A 16291-nucleotide genomic window follows, 5' to 3' on the forward strand; every position below is an offset into this window, starting at 1 on the left:
AGTACCCGTAGCGATGTTCCCTGACGGAGAGGATGCTGGCTCACGATGTCTTAGAAAGTACGGACCTATCTGGAATCCTAAAACTCCCCGGCTGGCAAGGTGCCTTTTAGAAATCACAAGATGTGAGAAATCACATGAGAGTGTTCACCTCTGGAAAGGGACAACTAGTTCCTTCCCAGCCAGGCAGAATGTGAACCAAGGGCCAGGGGTCAGGGAAGTCATCTCTGTCCCAGTGTCCAAGGAGGACTGCCACAGAGGCGCAGGCGCAGGGCGCACTCACTATCACGGGAATGTTGTGGGAATGTTAGAGAAAGCTCTAGGGCACAAATGCGGGGCTGAGGCTAGGCTGGAGATAACCGAGGGTAACGCTGTTTTCAGCACTGGGAATTGAACAAAGGGCTTTGCTGGCACTATGCAAATGCTTTACCACTGAGCTATACTACCTCTTTTTACTTTTCCCCCCCTTTTAATTTTGAGACAGGGCTTTACCATATTACTAACCAGCTGGCCATGCACTCATGCATAGCCTAGGCTAGCCTGGCACTTGCAAGTTTCCGGCCTCAGCTTCCTTACAGGCTGTGATTAAAAGACCATGCCATGACACCCAACCCAACTTCTAACATAGCCAACTAGAAGTTCATGTTAGCTGAAGAATAGAGATGGGCTTTATTATTCAAGGTCAAGAACTGTAGCAGATGTTTTTATTATCGTGAAAAGTATCTAAAAAGGAGCAGCTTAAGAGGAGGGGCTCTTGCAGTTAGAAGGCAGCTATGCTCACCACTATACCACCAACGCAGGTTGGCTTGCAGTTGGAGGGCACACAGTCCCTCATTGCAGGGAAGGATGATGACAGAGTACGAGGCTCCTGCCTTCCATCTGCTGCCAGGAAGCAAATGGCAAGGAAAGCCAGCACCCAGCTCACTTTCTCCTTATTCAGTCTGGGATGATGTCACCCACATTTAGAGCAGGTCTTCTTATCCCTGTCAACCCAATCTAGACCCATTTGTCCCTCGTGGACATGCCGAGGGGTCTGTCTCCTAGGTGACTCTAGATCCTGGTAAGCAGACAATATTAGCAACCACACAGACCATCTGTTTACCTAAAGGTTACTCAAGCCACCGGGTAGACTGCTACCCTCCATACGCAGGTAAACGAATGACTGCAAGTTTCCTGTCATCTAAGCGCAAGCTCCTGGTGGCACCGGAGTTCTGGAAGAGACAGGAAAGCTCAGATGATGAGGTGCTGGGGTGACAGAGGCGGGGGACTTTGTATGTGAACCGTCCTCACTGTCTGCACCTTGCAAGGAAGTCCTTGCTCCCAACACGGTGCTGAAGCCACCACAGTCTCTGCTGGTCTATAACAACTTGGGGCCAGCGAGAAAGCTCAGTTGAACGGTGCTCGTTGCCAGGCCGAGTGGAGTTTGATCGGTGGTAGAAAGTGAGAACGGACTCTTGGAGATTGTTTTCTGTCCTCCACATGTGTGACCACCACTCCAAGACAAACACAAATTTCATGATCTTTCTAGCAAGAAGGAATCCTCCAGTCATCAGGAACCCTGCTCCTTCAGCAGGGAGCAGCCGTGGCTGTTACCTCTCATCTCTGCTAGGCTCCTGACACTGTCTGCCCAGTGTTGCTCCAACTGCTGTGAGCCCAAGCCAGGGCGCATATCTTCTGTCAGTCACTAGTCTCTCCCTTGCTAGTGTTTACTGGAAAGTGCTTTGGGAAGCCAGTGCCAGGCTGACTCTGTGAGCTATACTGAAAGGGACAGAACCCATACTGGGTGGAAAAACAGGAAGAGGGAGCAGTGGGGCAGTCTCGTCCCTCTGGTTCTCACTGTGACAGCTGCATGGCTCTCAGCGGGCACGCCAACCCACTGAGCAGGAACCTGGGCCAAGGTTCCCAGAGACTTGTGTCTCCTACAATACTTTACAAGCAAATAGATAGAAATATCTGTTAACTTATTGCGTAGGGCTAGTGGAAAATGGCCCTTACAGATACTACTCTCACTATGGGTAATATATGTATTCATGTTTCCAGTGAAGAAACTTTCTATTCTTTCCCTGCTTGGTTGTGAAGAGAAGTACAAACTTTGGGGGAGAGCCCAGTCTACTGATCTTCAGCTGAACTGACTCACCTAAGCTGCTTTGTGGCAAATGAGAGCTTTATAAAAACAATAAAACGATAACGTCAGTTATGAGTGGTTATTCTTTATCGGCATTCCCTTGATTGTGGACACACGCTGAATCTGTTTATTCCCTTACCCTGATATGCCTAGTGTTTAGCAGAGTGGCTCACACATAGTAGGCCTTGCCCACGCCTGTGCTAAATAAGCAATTAATGGTCTGTGGCAAGTACTTTCACAACGTCAAGGCATCATATGCAAGTTTTGGGGACTTTCTGTGCAAGAATTCCTGATGGAGTGCGAACAATGGCACGATAAACAAGCGTGACAGGAGAGAGTGCACAACCGATGCTCTGAGTAAACACAGAGAAGTCACGAGGTGGCGGGCTGCAGGAGAGGCATGGAGCTCTGCAAAAAGCTGGCCAGACATTAAAGGGACCTTTCAAGGGTGACGTTTGGTGGCAGAGCGATTGCCTAGCATCCAGAGGACTCTGGGGTTGACCCCAGAGTTCAGAAAAAAGAAGAAGAAACAAAACAACTTGAATAGCGTTTCCAGGGAAGGACAAGAAAGGTCTCAACAAGCAGAGGGAGGCATGACTATTGTACAGGAAGAGCAAGGCTGAAGCCTGGGCCCAAACAGCAGCAGACAGGAAGCTTGTCAGAGCAGTGAGTAGCCTACGTATACACGTAGGAGCATAAAATACAGTACTGGGAATTCACGGGGGCTGGAGAGGAGGCTCGGTGCTGAGCAGCACTGACTGCTCTTGCAGAGGACCTGGGGTCGATTCCCAGCATCTAGCTGGCAGCTCACAACCATCTGTCACTCCAGTTCCAAGGGATCTATGTAATGTCCTCTTCTGGTCTCTGTAGGTACTAGGCACACATGTGGTGCACAGACATACACGCACGCTGAATGAAAATAAACGCTTCTTGAAAGATGGTGTCTATACTAGTGCTGGTGAGTTAACACCATGTTAGACCTCGACTTCGCCAAACAGGTTCCACGAACTTGTCCTTCCAAGCGTCTGAAATGGACATTCGGGAACCTGGAACAATCTAGAGCGGACTCTTCAATGGAATGTCTGTCAGCGTGCAAACACTTCCTGGCCGCTCCTCCAGACAGGTAGAAAGGCATGTCACAGAGGCATGAAGCATTTGGAATGTGACTAGTGCACTTGAAAAATGACTGAGGAGGTGAAGTCTTAATTTTATTTTAGTTCTTTATAATTAAACAGCAGCCACTGTCTTGGGCAGCATGGCTTTAGAGAGACAATATGACCAACCATTCTGTTGCTGCTTTTTGTTGTTGCTATTTGTTTGTTTTTCAGAGAGACAGGCTTCCTCTGTGTAGCAGTCTTGGCTGTCCTGAAACTCATTCTGTAGACCTGGCTGTCCTGGAACTCACAGAGATCCCCCTGCCTCTACCTCTGAGTGCTGGGATTAAAGGTGTGCACCACCACACCCGGCGTGAGCAGCTTCTCTTAAAAAAAGTCATTTTCTTCCATGTGCATGGGTATTCTGCCTGCATGCCTTTGCACTGTTAGTGCATGGTGTCTTTGGAGGCCAGAAGAGGGTCGGATTCCCTGGAACTAGAGTTAGAGATGGCTGTGAGCTGCTGCATGGGGGCTGGACATCGAGCCTGGGGCCTCCGGAAGAACAGCAGGTGTCGGTAACTGCTGGGTCATCTCTCTAGCCCCTGCTGCAGTTCTTGTATGAAGATGCTACAGCATAAGCCCTGGCTGAACGGTGCCATCGGTGTAACGCGGAGGGCGTGGTGACTTTTACAGGCCACACTCATGCTGTAGCTGTGGTGACCCTGGCCGGCATGCCTTCTGAAGAGCCGAGTAAGAAATAGCGTCCTTTTTGTTCTTCTTCAAGGCCATGGAGCTGAAAGTATGTAGGTTAACCATTTTTACTCTGCGATACTGGAGTAATGTATTTTGGTGCCCATAAAATATTTAAAGAGAAGGATCAATTGATAACTTGTACATGGACTATAAATCTCCAGGTGCCCGGTACTCACTTCAGCTCGTGGTCTGTATTTTAAACGAAGCATTGATTTTAGATGGCACACGCCTAGTTTGGCAGGCACCCTTTCCAGTAATTCAAACGGACACACAACTGCAAACTGTCCACGTTCATCTACACTGACCAGACCACATAGGTACAAGGGCAGCGTAGCCCCTGTGCCACCTGGCACCCCAGGAGCAGCTGTCATGGTTCCTGGGTTTGTGCCAGTGACGTGTGTGCTCCCGAGGGCTGAGTAGAGGCTTCCAGGAGCCGGGACCCCGAGTGTCCACCCTGAGCGAGAGGTGCACTTCAGAACCCCCGAGAAACCTCACCCTCCCAAGGCAACTGCCATTCCTGACACAGAACAGTGGGCTCCGGGACATGAATAAATGTCTCATTGTTAGAGAATCTGCATTCTTCACTGAGAAGGATCGCAAACACAAAATTTGCAAGGGTAATTTTTAAAAACTTATTATTCTCAAACTTATTGTCCTACCACACTTATTTTCCCCCTTTTCCTTGAAAGTTTGATCTTCCTGCCTCAGCTTCCTGAGTGTTGGGATTACGAGTGTGCACCATGTCCGCTTGAGCGTGTGTTTTCATGAGGTGTCTTCTCCTTTGTGCCTCCCACACCCGACTTGGAAACTTGTGTGTCTTGTAAGAGCAATGGGAACAAACACAGGGTATGGCTCCATTTCACTTTCACATGCAAACAGCTCGTGCATGTTAAATGCTGGACTTTCCTGACTGTACAGCAAAGCCCCTTCACACCCACCGAGGTGTGCTTCTGGGGGAAACACCTCTGATCCAGACTGAAGGTCTCCTTCAAGAATCAGGAGTGGTACCTCAGGTGGGGACACACTTGCTCTGGAGGAGCCCCAGAGTCTGACCTCTCAGAGCCTACAGTATGGGGGGACAGGCATGATCCACCACTGCAGAGGTAGGATCAGGTGGACTTCTGAGGCTTGCCGGCCAGTCAGCCGGGCCTGGCCTACTTGCGATTAATTCCCTGACCAAGGAGAGACCCTGTCCACCTGAGACATGGTGCACTGCCCTGAGGAACCACGCCTGAGGTTATCCTATGGCTTCTACACACATGTACAGGAGTATCACACACACACACACACACACACACACACACACACACACGCACACGATGACAGGGAGGGGAGGGGAAGACAGGGAGATGAGGGGAGGGGAAAATGGGGAGGAGAGGGAAAGACAGGGAGGGAGAGGTGCTTATAAGGAAAAAATAATAATAATTAATTTTCTGAAAAAAAAATCATTTAAAACAAAGCCTCAGCCTCCTCATATCGGGGCGAATGAGTGTCTGCCCTGAAGGGAGCACTTTTCTCCAGATGTATTTTACGACATCTGGTGTCTTTAAGGTGCACATTTAGTCCCTCCAATGAGATTACTATGTTCTCATCTCATCTCCATTTGAAAGGCCCCTTGCAAATGGGATCGTGGCGTAAATGGTGGCTGTCCCCCTTGTGGTGTGACCTTCATAGGTTGCCATTGGAGAGTCTCTCAGTGTTAGAGGGAGTAATGTATTTCTAGAAATGTCTATCACAATGATATTCGGTTTTCAAGGGGACCGTAAATGAAATCACACACTGTTAATTTCTCATCAAGTGCTATTTCTTCCATCAGTGAGACAGAGCTGGGAGGGGCTTTGCCAGACCAACAAAGGACAATGAAGAGGACGCTTTGAAAATCACATTGGTTCTTGTGTGATGCTCAGATCTCTTGTGGCCATTTGGCACACAGGAGTGAAGCACTGTTGATGGAGAGTTTTTGTAACCTGTTTTTCACCCACACCCTTGTTCAGAGAAATAATGACCCTGAGGCGTAAATATGCTTACAAAAGCCTAGGTTAATATAGCTAGGCATGTTCCCTGACTTGTTCACAACTAACATCCTGTTTATTCTGTTCTAAATTCTGCCATATGGTTACCTCTGCTAAGGTTTCATGTGTCTGTCCTCCTCAGTGTCCTGGGTGAATCCCAAGCACTTCACTTTATCCCAGCATTCACTCTCTCTACGGAAACTCCTCCCCCCTGTTTCCTGCCTCAGGTATAGGCCGATCAGCTGTTATTGACAGGTGAAGAATCTATATAGTATGGAAGACAGTATACCTACAAAACACTTGCTGGGCTGTGGAGGTGCAAGAAGGTCAAAGGAGAGCAAAGAAGAGACAGGGTTGGGCAAGATCTGTTCTGGGTGCCATGGGAATTGGGGGCTGGTGAGGGGAGGGGCGGAAGACTGGAGCTGTGCAAAGGCAGCTCACACATAAATAAGAAATCCAAACTATTACAGCACAGAGGTGAGAAAGGCAGATTTACTCAGCCAGGTGGGCAGTTTTACAGATTACTCCAAAGGCGCAGTACCTGGAAAGGGAAAGGAGAAACGGGAAAGGGGCATGCAGGCAAAGGTGACATAGGGCAGGGACATAAATAAGGAGAAGGGGTTTGCAGTCTTTCTCACATGCGTGTGCCCCACCTCCCCAACTGCTACAAAACAGGTAAGATATACAGAGATGAATAAATAACATTTTAAGTCTAAAATTCTACAAATTCAACCCCATATGCATATAATGTACATAAAGCCACAGATGCAGATATTCAGAATGAACAGCTTCGACTCCCTCACACCTCTAGTCTGTGAAGCCCTGCTTTATATACATAGATGTAAGTATATGTGCATGTATACATGAATTTAAATTTGCGCACGCAAAAGCTGAGAATCTGGTGGCAAATGCCTTCTGTCTCAATTACAAGAAAACTCACAGTTCCCACCTATGTTCAAATTTGAATCTTTAAAGACAAATGAAGTAATTTCTCAATAGCCAACTAGACAAAACCCAAACACACTCTGCTCTGAAAATGACTGGCAGGATAGAAACCAACCCTAACCTGGGGGCCATGAATGCCCAGTTCACAATCTCACAGCTGGTGGCTGTCTCCCGTGCTTTGACCCAGAGAATGGTTCTCTGTCAGCAACAGGAAAGACCTTCTAACAAAAACAAATGTGGACCTGCCTGGCTGTGAAGGTCCCACCTCAAAATGTCTGCAGGTTTAGAGGAAGGATGTGGGGAGGATGAACTCCTGATGGAACAAATAAGCCTCTGGCTAGCTCTCAGGCTCACCTCTCCACCTTTGCAAAAAAATGAGGCTTTATGATCCTGCGCACAGCTCTTGCCTCTCAAAGAGAAGGAGGTGTGGTCTACTGTGGTCCTGGCTGATGCTGATGGTGCATTAGGAATCTACCTTACAGATAAGGACAACTCTGATTTGTTAACATCTGACATCATAAAACAAGAAACACCCAGGAAAGAAAATACAAGTGGAACACACATAAAAAAAAAAAAAAGGATTCCTTTGAGAGTTGGTAAGATGTCACAAACTTTTTGAAACTCAGATTTTGTCTTCCTGAGACAGCGTCTCAATGGTAGTAGATGCCTTTAATCCCAGCACTCAGGAGGCAGAGGCAGGTGGATCTTTGTGTACAAGGCCAGCCTGGTCTACAGAGTGAGTTTCAAGACGGCCAGGGCTACACAGAGATGCCCTGTATCAACAACAACAACAACAACAACCAAACCAGTGCTTTCAGCTTACTATGCATTGGAGAACAGCCTTGAACTCTCAACGCGCCTCTCCCAGCAGATGGATCCCGGGGGTTGACTCCAGGCTGGCAGGTTTGGTGGTGGCATCTATTTTTACCTGCTGAGCAATCTCACCAGGCCACCCCTATTCATCTTGACCAACACTGTAACCCAGAATATTCTAGCCCCCTATTCATCCAGTGGCCATTCTGCACCAGCTGTCACGATCCGTTCCTTAAGCCCTTCTTCCCCCAAATGCTACATGGTGATGCCCCTTATCTGGCAGGACTCTGTGCCTACCCCGTTTCTGTCACCCCTTGAAGGTGAGCTCCACAGTTGCTATCCCCCTCAAGCTGCATGTCTCCTCCCCGCCCTTAAACAGATGGCGCCCAGTGCTGAAGACCAAAGCTGAATGCTGACCTACTGCCTTAGAGTCTCAGTTCTGCCTCCTCCTCGTTTTGGGACGGTGGGCGGGTTCCCCACCTCTGCTTCAGCTTTTTAACCTCAGAGCAGGGCACCACCAGTTCTTGCCAGGAAGATTAGGATGAGAAGAAGCGGACAGGCGCAAAGCGCCCATGCAGATGATAGGGGGACAGCCTCCCTCCCAAGGTGACAGATGTGACCAAGCCCTTGCTCGCTTTTGCTTCCTACTGACTTACACTGCTGAGTCAGGTGAGCAGGGGCGACAGTGATGGTACCGCTGAGACAGGACTGGGGACTGTGTGAAGGAGGGAGATGGGAGGAGGGGCTGTCAGCTTGCAGACTGACACTCTGGAAGCCACAGACTCCCTCCGAGGACAAACCCATTGACCAGAGCAGAATCCATGAAATCCATAATGGAGATACGAGGTGGACACCAAGACATAAGAGTGGATTCTGGGAAATTCAAGTTTTCTACTTAAGGCTCAATGTCAAAATTAAAAAATGAACTATGAGGCTGGATATAGTGACACATGCTTGCAATCTCAACGCTAAGGAGGTAGAGGCAGGAGGGATTAGAAATTAAGGCCACCCTTAGCTACAAAGTTAGTTCAAGGCCAGCCTGCTCTTTAGGAGAGTCTGTTTCAGCAAAAACACCAAAAGCCAAATGGCCCCAAGAAAAAGAAAGAAACTAAGAAACTAGGAAAAATGGTATTCTCATTGCTGGCTAAACAGCCCAAAGCGTGTTGAAGACAGACAGACACACGGTCACAGCAGTATGTACAGTAGTCATGCGCTGGAAGCAACCGTCAGCAAAATGTAGTGTGTACAGGGAGTGGAGACAACATCCAGTTCTGACATTAGACTGTGAGACGAGCCACGCAAGGAACACTAGTGCTGCAAGGTGCAACTCCTGCAAATTATCGAAGCGATCAAATTCCTGCATATAAAGTAGAACGGTGCAGGAGGAGCCGAGGAAACGAGGCGTGGGGAGCTGCTGCTTCAGTTCTCTGAGACTGAGCGTTCTAGAAATGTGCTAGACATCTCACATTGTTTCACAGCAGTGTGAATGCACTCACTACCCCGAACTGCACCCTTATAATCGGTGACGTATGTTTCACTACAAAGAAAAAATATGCAAGATGGCATGCAAGAAAACACGGTGAGCGCTGGTGAGATGGCTCTGTGGATAAAGGTGCCCACTGCTGAGCCCGGCCCTTGGTTCCATCCCTGGAACCTACATGGCAGGAGGGCAGAACTGACTTCCACAAGTTGACCTCTGATTTCTGCATGCATGCTATAGCATGTGTGCGCCCACATATACCCATCACACGTGCACACACAAAGGACTGGACCACAGCAGAAACGGACAAGCAAAATGCTTCCCAACTAGGCAGCTGTGAGCCTGAAAGTCTTGCCAGCAGGAGCTAGGAATCCAGCACCTTTGAAAGCAGAGCCTTGGCCTTGGCATTGACTTGGGGCAGGAATGGGGTCTGCCCTTGCACGCGACCTTGAACTTGCTTCCCTGTAGAGCTTCTGGGGAGGCTACACAGGATGACTCATGTGAACGGTGCTTCACAAGACACAAGAGCTGCCACACTGCTGCTGTCACGGCCGTCGTGTCTTACCTGAACGTCGTACAGGAACTGGAAACGGCTTCTCTTATTTGCAGCTTCCCTCACAGCGCGGGCCAAGTCCACGGTCCCCTTCCCTCCGGCCGACCAGTGATGGCAGGGGACCGCATCAAAGGCACCAGCCCTCTTAGCAAGCTCGCACACCAAGTCAATCTCCGCGCGGGTGTCAGTCCTGGTGAGGAGAGCATTTGCGGTTTCTGCATCTGTATTCACTTAGGGATGTTTTGAGAGGAAGACTAACGGTTTATATAGAACTTCGCTCCCTAACACGGAATAGATTTCAAACATCAAAAGTGGTCACATTGTGTTTAAATAAATCAGACTTGAAGAAAAGCACGCAGAAAGAATCCTCTCTAACATGACTCAAATATTTCAAGTTGTTATGCTTTTTTTTTTTTTTTAATCTAGAAAATTCTGTAACGACTCCTTTTGATCATTCATTCAGTCTGCCAGACAGAAGCCCCGGGTAGAATGAGGGGAAAAAAACAACAATCCCAAACAACCTCCCTCAAAACCAAACAGATGGTAATTTACTATCTGAGTTTCATTTCTACAGCAACACTTGAGAACACATTTGTGAAAATGAAACCAAATCAAGTAGACAGAATTCTGTGTCTTTCAGATGAAACTGAGAAAGCCAAGGACACAAACATGGTCGCTAGTGTGGCCCCACAGGGAGCAGAGAGCTGGACTCACTTGAAGACATTTAGCGCCACCACCACGGGGACCCCGAAGAGCTGAGCGATCTGAATTTGTTTCTGTAGGTTACAGCAGCCATCAGCCACGAGCTGAATGTTCTGCAAGGAAATCGGCCTCCGTGTCATTACAGCTCACCTGCCACCAGCCCCCAAACCCACAAGCCAGACCAGCCTCAAGACACTGGCTACATCTGCTTCTATCCTTTCTTACTTTATTGTCCTAAAAACATCTAAAGACCTTGTGCTGCCAAGAAAGAGGGCTATGGACAGAGGTGATTCATGTTTAAGTTCGGGTCTAAAACTATTCTGGGTTCAAGCACATGTATTTGAGTTCTGGGCCAGGTAACTATGGAGGACTGGCCACCAGCGCATCAGCAACCCACCGTTTGCAGCCAGGGGGGCAAAAGGCGCAAGTCCCTGGGATGCTGAGGGGGCGCCCTGCCTGGCTAATTTGGATTAAACCCATGGTGCCACCTGTAGGAGCCCAGCAGCACTGCCACCAGTTGACCAATTTATCTACAGGATAGTTACTGCCCTCTTGTAAGCCATGAAAATAACTGCACTTCCCAAAGGAGTCAGCGTTTATTCTACCACAAAGGAAGACACAGCTACAAGCTTCGCTCTTTTCTGGGCTTGGGTAGCTGTCTTGGAGGAAGAGAACAGCAAATAAGTCTATCTCTCTTTTCTTCAGCTTCAAGAGATAATGGAATGTTTTCCATCCCTCGATCCCGCTCATTTTCATAGGCATTCTTAAAAACTCAAGGAATCGCATGTGTACATGCGTGTGAAGGCCAGAGGACAGCCTTGGCTGTTCCTCAAGCACCTTCTACCTCACCAAGTAGGCTGGCTGGCCAGTGAGCCCAAGGATCCACTCATGTCTGCCTCCCTCGTGTTGAGAAAGCAAGCATGTGCCATCATGACTGATATTTTTCATGTCGGTGCTAGGGATTGAGCTCAGGTCTTTGCGCTTGCAAGGTAAGCATGAGTTTACCCACTGGGCCATCTCCTCATCCATAAAAGCACATTTCTTAACAGTCGCTGGCGAAGGTACATTCACTGATGCTCAGCTGGAAGCTAACCATTAATTCGGTTGAACGATTAGCTCCTCTTACCTCCTCTGTATATTCTTTCTTGAGAGGAACCCCAGCAGTTACCTGAAATAAAAAGAGACAAAAATCTAAGACCCACCTCATGACTTGGGAAAAAAAAAAAAAAAAAAAGCTCTCTATAGCAATAGGCCCAGATGGTTTTATAGGAGAGTTCTACTCAATTTTGGATAAATCAATTACTGTAATTTTTACACAAACCTTGCAGAATTAAAAAAAAAAAAAAAGAATACCTCAAAATTTAAAACATTTTGTGTAGCTAACATCTTACTCATATAAATGGATGAGAAGTGACTCAAGATGTTAGCAAGTTGATTAGTAAAACCTAGTTATCTGTAAAGCAGACACGGCTGACTAAATTGGGCTTTTCTGCCAAGGTAAGATATCTTACAAGTAATGATAATTTAAGCAACACTTACAATCTTAAAGAGAAAAACCAAATTGTCACCTCAAAAGAAGGAAGAAAAACCTGCATCAGTTTTTATGCTAATTTGGCCAATTAAAAATAGAAGGTAATCCCTGAATCTTCATTAAAAATGGATCCTAGGCATCATGCTTAGTGATGAGCTGTTTAAACAACCCCTTTAAAATGAGGACGAAGATGCCTGCAGCCAGCAGGAACCCTCATCCAACACTGCATTGCAATTAGGAAGACCTTGCCAGCGATAAGGGAAAAAGAGTATAGATTGGAAGGAAGAAAAGGAACTCATCTTCAGCAATGAATGGCAGCACAGAACTCCCCAGAGACTTAGAAGGTTAAATCAGTACAACAATTAAGAGAATTCAGACAGGAGCAGATCCATAAGAAGATATACAAGCTCTGTATGACATAAGGCAATGAAGAGATGTCTGAATCCTTTGAATAGAAATCCAAAGAGACCACAGAACCTATAGGAAATGTTCAAATGCACACAAGGTTTGGCGGGATAGGGCTGGGCTTATGTGGGCTGGAGCTTCCACACGTCAGGAAATACAATAAAATCCATCAATAAGATGCAGATAGTTGAGAAAAGGGTCACTTGTAGGTTAGACAAACATGAAGGAGCTTTGGATCTCCACAGTACACTGACATCATGAGACTTGGCGACCAGATGAACTGAAGGAGATCCCGGAAAGAGACTTGCACACATTTGGGGAAATGGATCCACCCCACCCTAAGCCAAAAGAAAGAAGGACCACTTAAGACATAGTGCAGAGGCAATTACTTATTAATACAGGAAAAAATGCAGTGGAATCTGGTCAGTGCCCCACATGCCAAAGCATGATTTATTCCATGTGTTAACTTGGTGGGAATTCAGGTGTCTAGATATTTGGTCAAGCATCACTGTGCGTGTTTTCGTGAGGGTATTTTTTGGATGAAACCCCAGAAAAGCAGGATGCTATCGTATCCATAACTGGCTGATTTCAACTTAGCAGTCGACTAGGATAGAGCACAGACTGGACCAGCACGATCCACTGTTGCGGAGTTTCCAGGGGAATATGTAGGTCCTGGATTCTGGACTTGTGGGCTTTATAATCATGTGACCCGATTCTTCATTACCCTCCACCTCCCACTACATACCCATGTGCCCAGTGACTTCCAATGTGTGGAGAACCCTGACTATTATTGTTCATTAAAAGGGTCAACTGTGAAAAGACTGTAGACTCAGGGATGTCAGCTCTTACGCCACACCAAGAATGGTCAGCACATCGGAAGTCAGGCTATGAACTTACAGTGCTGGTGGTGTGACTGTTAAATCTCCACTGTCAACAGGAAGGCATTAGGAAATTCCTAGGGCGTTAAGAGCATCCCCTGGGTGTGTCTGTCAGGGAGCCTCCGGAGAGGCTTCATGCAAGAAGGAAGACCCAGGTGAGGGCAGTCAGCACCATCCCAGGGCCGGGGTCGGCGCAAGCCAGATGACGACCAACATTCGCCCTGCTTCCTGACTACGATCACCGGCCCCTTGCTCCTGTCACCATTTCTTCCCTGCGCTCACGGCCCCTACCCTGTTGGCTCACATCATGAGCACCCGAAAACCCCTTCCTCTTTTAAGTTGCTTCTTTTCAGGTATTTGGTTCCAGCAAAGAGAAAAATAACTGTGTCAAAATGGGCAAGTTCAAAGGTCACAGGATTTTCCACTGTACAAATAATGGATTAGAAAAGCAAACCTCAGCTGAGTAAACACACAGGCAGCTATGGCTCTTTGTGTGATGCTGAAAGGAAGCAGAAATTACACAGGATCAAAAATATCACCGCAAAACCGTATCGAGTAGGAAGCAGACACTGTGGTGGGCAACATGGATTAATATGGACGTAGGACTGACAGATGAAAGTTCATTTGCGACTCAATTACTGAAAACATTTCCTGGATACAGAATATGCCAGGCCCCGGGGCACAGCAACTAATATAATGAGACAGTTCCTGAGTGCAAGGGATCCAGAAGCTGAGGAGGAGAGATCATTTATAAGATACTGTGATGCCAAGCCCTGGCCCTTTCTTTGCAGCCCCCCTGATCACTATCGCTCTTTCGGGCAATCGTTTGGTCCTTCAATGTCCCCCGCATGTCTATGGGGGTATGTCCTCCTGGGGAGAACCAGTGGGGATGGTGAGTCTTAGGAGATGCTCCTTGGCCCCCTCCCCCAACAGGAAGCGAGTGGCTTTGCTTTGTCCTGGGCTCCCAGCCTGATGCACTTACTGCCTTGCTGTGGGCATAAGCAATGACCACACGACTGCATCAGTCCTTAGGAGCGGATTATCAGGTATGTGTTTCAGTCTCGGGAAGCCGATTAAATGGTCAGCGTTTCTACCTACGTCCTCAAACCTTGTTACCTTCTCTGCCATAGACCCACAGCACTAAGTAGGGACGGAGGGAGCAGGAAGGGACAGTGGAAGAGAACACAGCCCGCCATCACAAACACATACGGTAAGAAGTGTGGGGTGGAAATCAAGTCGAGCATCTTTACAGTCTGGAGGTCTGGAAAGACTCTGGACTGTACATTCCAGGTCTGAGCAGTTCCCTAAACAGAGGTGTGATGCTAGCCACTGCTGGTCCCTATGTGGCTGCAAGCTTTCCCCCCGTATTTCATGAAGACCATATCAGACCAGACAGACTCTAAACCTTCTAGAGGATCAAAGCTCTTACGCTCTTTGAGTTTACATGTGGGAGTGGCAGAGAGAGAGACTATTTCAAATTAAACATATAATTTTTATTTTCCATATATTTATTTACTTATTATTTATTATTCACCCTCCCCTCTCCTCTCTTTCTCCTCTTCTGTCTGTGCATTGCTGTTTTGCCTGTATGTGTGTCTGTGTGATGGTGTCAGAGTCCCTGGAACTACAGACAGTTGTGAACTGCTAGAGTGTGCTAGGAATTAAATCGGGGTCCTCTAGAAGAGCAGCCCATGATGTGTCACTGAGCCATCTCTCCAGTCCCTATAACTTTTATTTTTTTGCATGCAGAAGTTGGCCTAAAGATTCCAAGTCTAAAATGGAGGGCCAAGGGCAGCAACTGAGCACTATCAAAATTGCTTAGATCTACAGTTCTGTGTCTTTACAAATGCTGCATTTGAGATGAGAACTTCGGGTAAGATGGAGCGCTGAGGTGTCTGGCTCTATGTGTCCTTGGAGTTAGAACATGGGTGTTGCCCCTCACCACTCCGCTGTGCGTGGCAGACGGAGTAGGGAGTCTGACTGATACTCGTGGCTTCAGGCTTGTCTCCAAAGTCAGCAAGTCTTGGCTCCTCAGTTATAAAAGGGATTGAAAGTAGTGCCGGATACAAAGAAATGCTCAGAGGATCGTCGTTTGCTAGTGGCAAACCTGTTACTTGTTTTCACTGGGTGACCACCTTGACAGGGAGTTTTATGAGCACAGTATTCTAATTAAGAAACTAAGCTTGAGGACTGTATAGTCTGGAGGTCTGGGTTTGATGCACCAGTATGCTATAATGAGATCAGATGAGAAAATGATAACGAAGCTTTGAATAAAAATGCTCCCACTTGGAAATTTCTATCTACTGAGCCATCTCTCTGCCCCACCCCACCCCAAATTGCAAATTTCTAAAGTGAAAAACCAACCAAATTTAAAACACATGTATAGACCTTTTTTGTACATTTTAAAGATAGGTGACAAAAGTCTTTACGTACATTAAAACAAATAGGTGTGGTGGCATACCCATTTAATCCCGGCACTAGCAAGTGGATCCCTAAAAATTCCAGGCCAGCGAGGGCTACATTCTGGACGCTTATTTAGAAAAAAAAAAAAAAAATTAGCAGAGACAGAAGGAAAGAAAACAGATCACCTATAGTGTCCTTGTGCCAAAAAAGTATCCACAGAAGCAAGGAAAACATCCATCAAAGCTATCCCGGCAATCCCAGCGGTCCTGACGGAGGAACGGGAGCTCCGTGCTCCTGGCCCGGTCCTCCTGCTCACTGAGGTGTGGCAGGGATGACTTAAGACAGGTTATGGTGCTGTTCAGAAGCCATGTGTGGGCCCAGCAAGTGGCTGACACGTGATCTCTGGGGGAGGGGCTTTATAGACAATCGGGAACACCTGGTGTGCACTATAACAGGTTCTATTTTGAGTCTGGTTGGTTTTGAACCTGTGGCAATCCTCCTGTCTCAGTCTTCTGATGCTAGAATTATAGGTGCAACCTACCATATATGGCTTTTTTTAAAATTTAAATTTTGGGTCGTCTTGGCTATCCTAGAACTGGC

General features: G+C 47.4%; 1 protein-coding gene across 1 annotated transcript in view; it reads right to left on the minus strand.

Annotated features, from left to right (window-relative positions):
- Mthfd1l (methylenetetrahydrofolate dehydrogenase (NADP+ dependent) 1 like) overlaps nt 1–16291 on the minus strand; it is a 167608-nt gene that overhangs the window by 49834 nt on the left and 101483 nt on the right. Inside the window, exons 22-24 of the mRNA XM_021644473.2 lie at nt 11601–11642; nt 10487–10587; nt 9785–9962 (exon numbers count right to left, since the gene is read on the minus strand). Coding sequence (XP_021500148.1) covers nt 9785–9962; nt 10487–10587; nt 11601–11642 — 321 coding nt within the window. The remainder of the gene's footprint in view (nt 1–9784; nt 9963–10486; nt 10588–11600; nt 11643–16291) is intronic.

Source organism: Meriones unguiculatus, chromosome 20 (assembly GCF_030254825.1).
Source record: "Meriones unguiculatus strain TT.TT164.6M chromosome 20, Bangor_MerUng_6.1, whole genome shotgun sequence".
NCBI lineage: Eukaryota > Metazoa > Chordata > Mammalia > Rodentia > Muridae > Meriones > Meriones unguiculatus.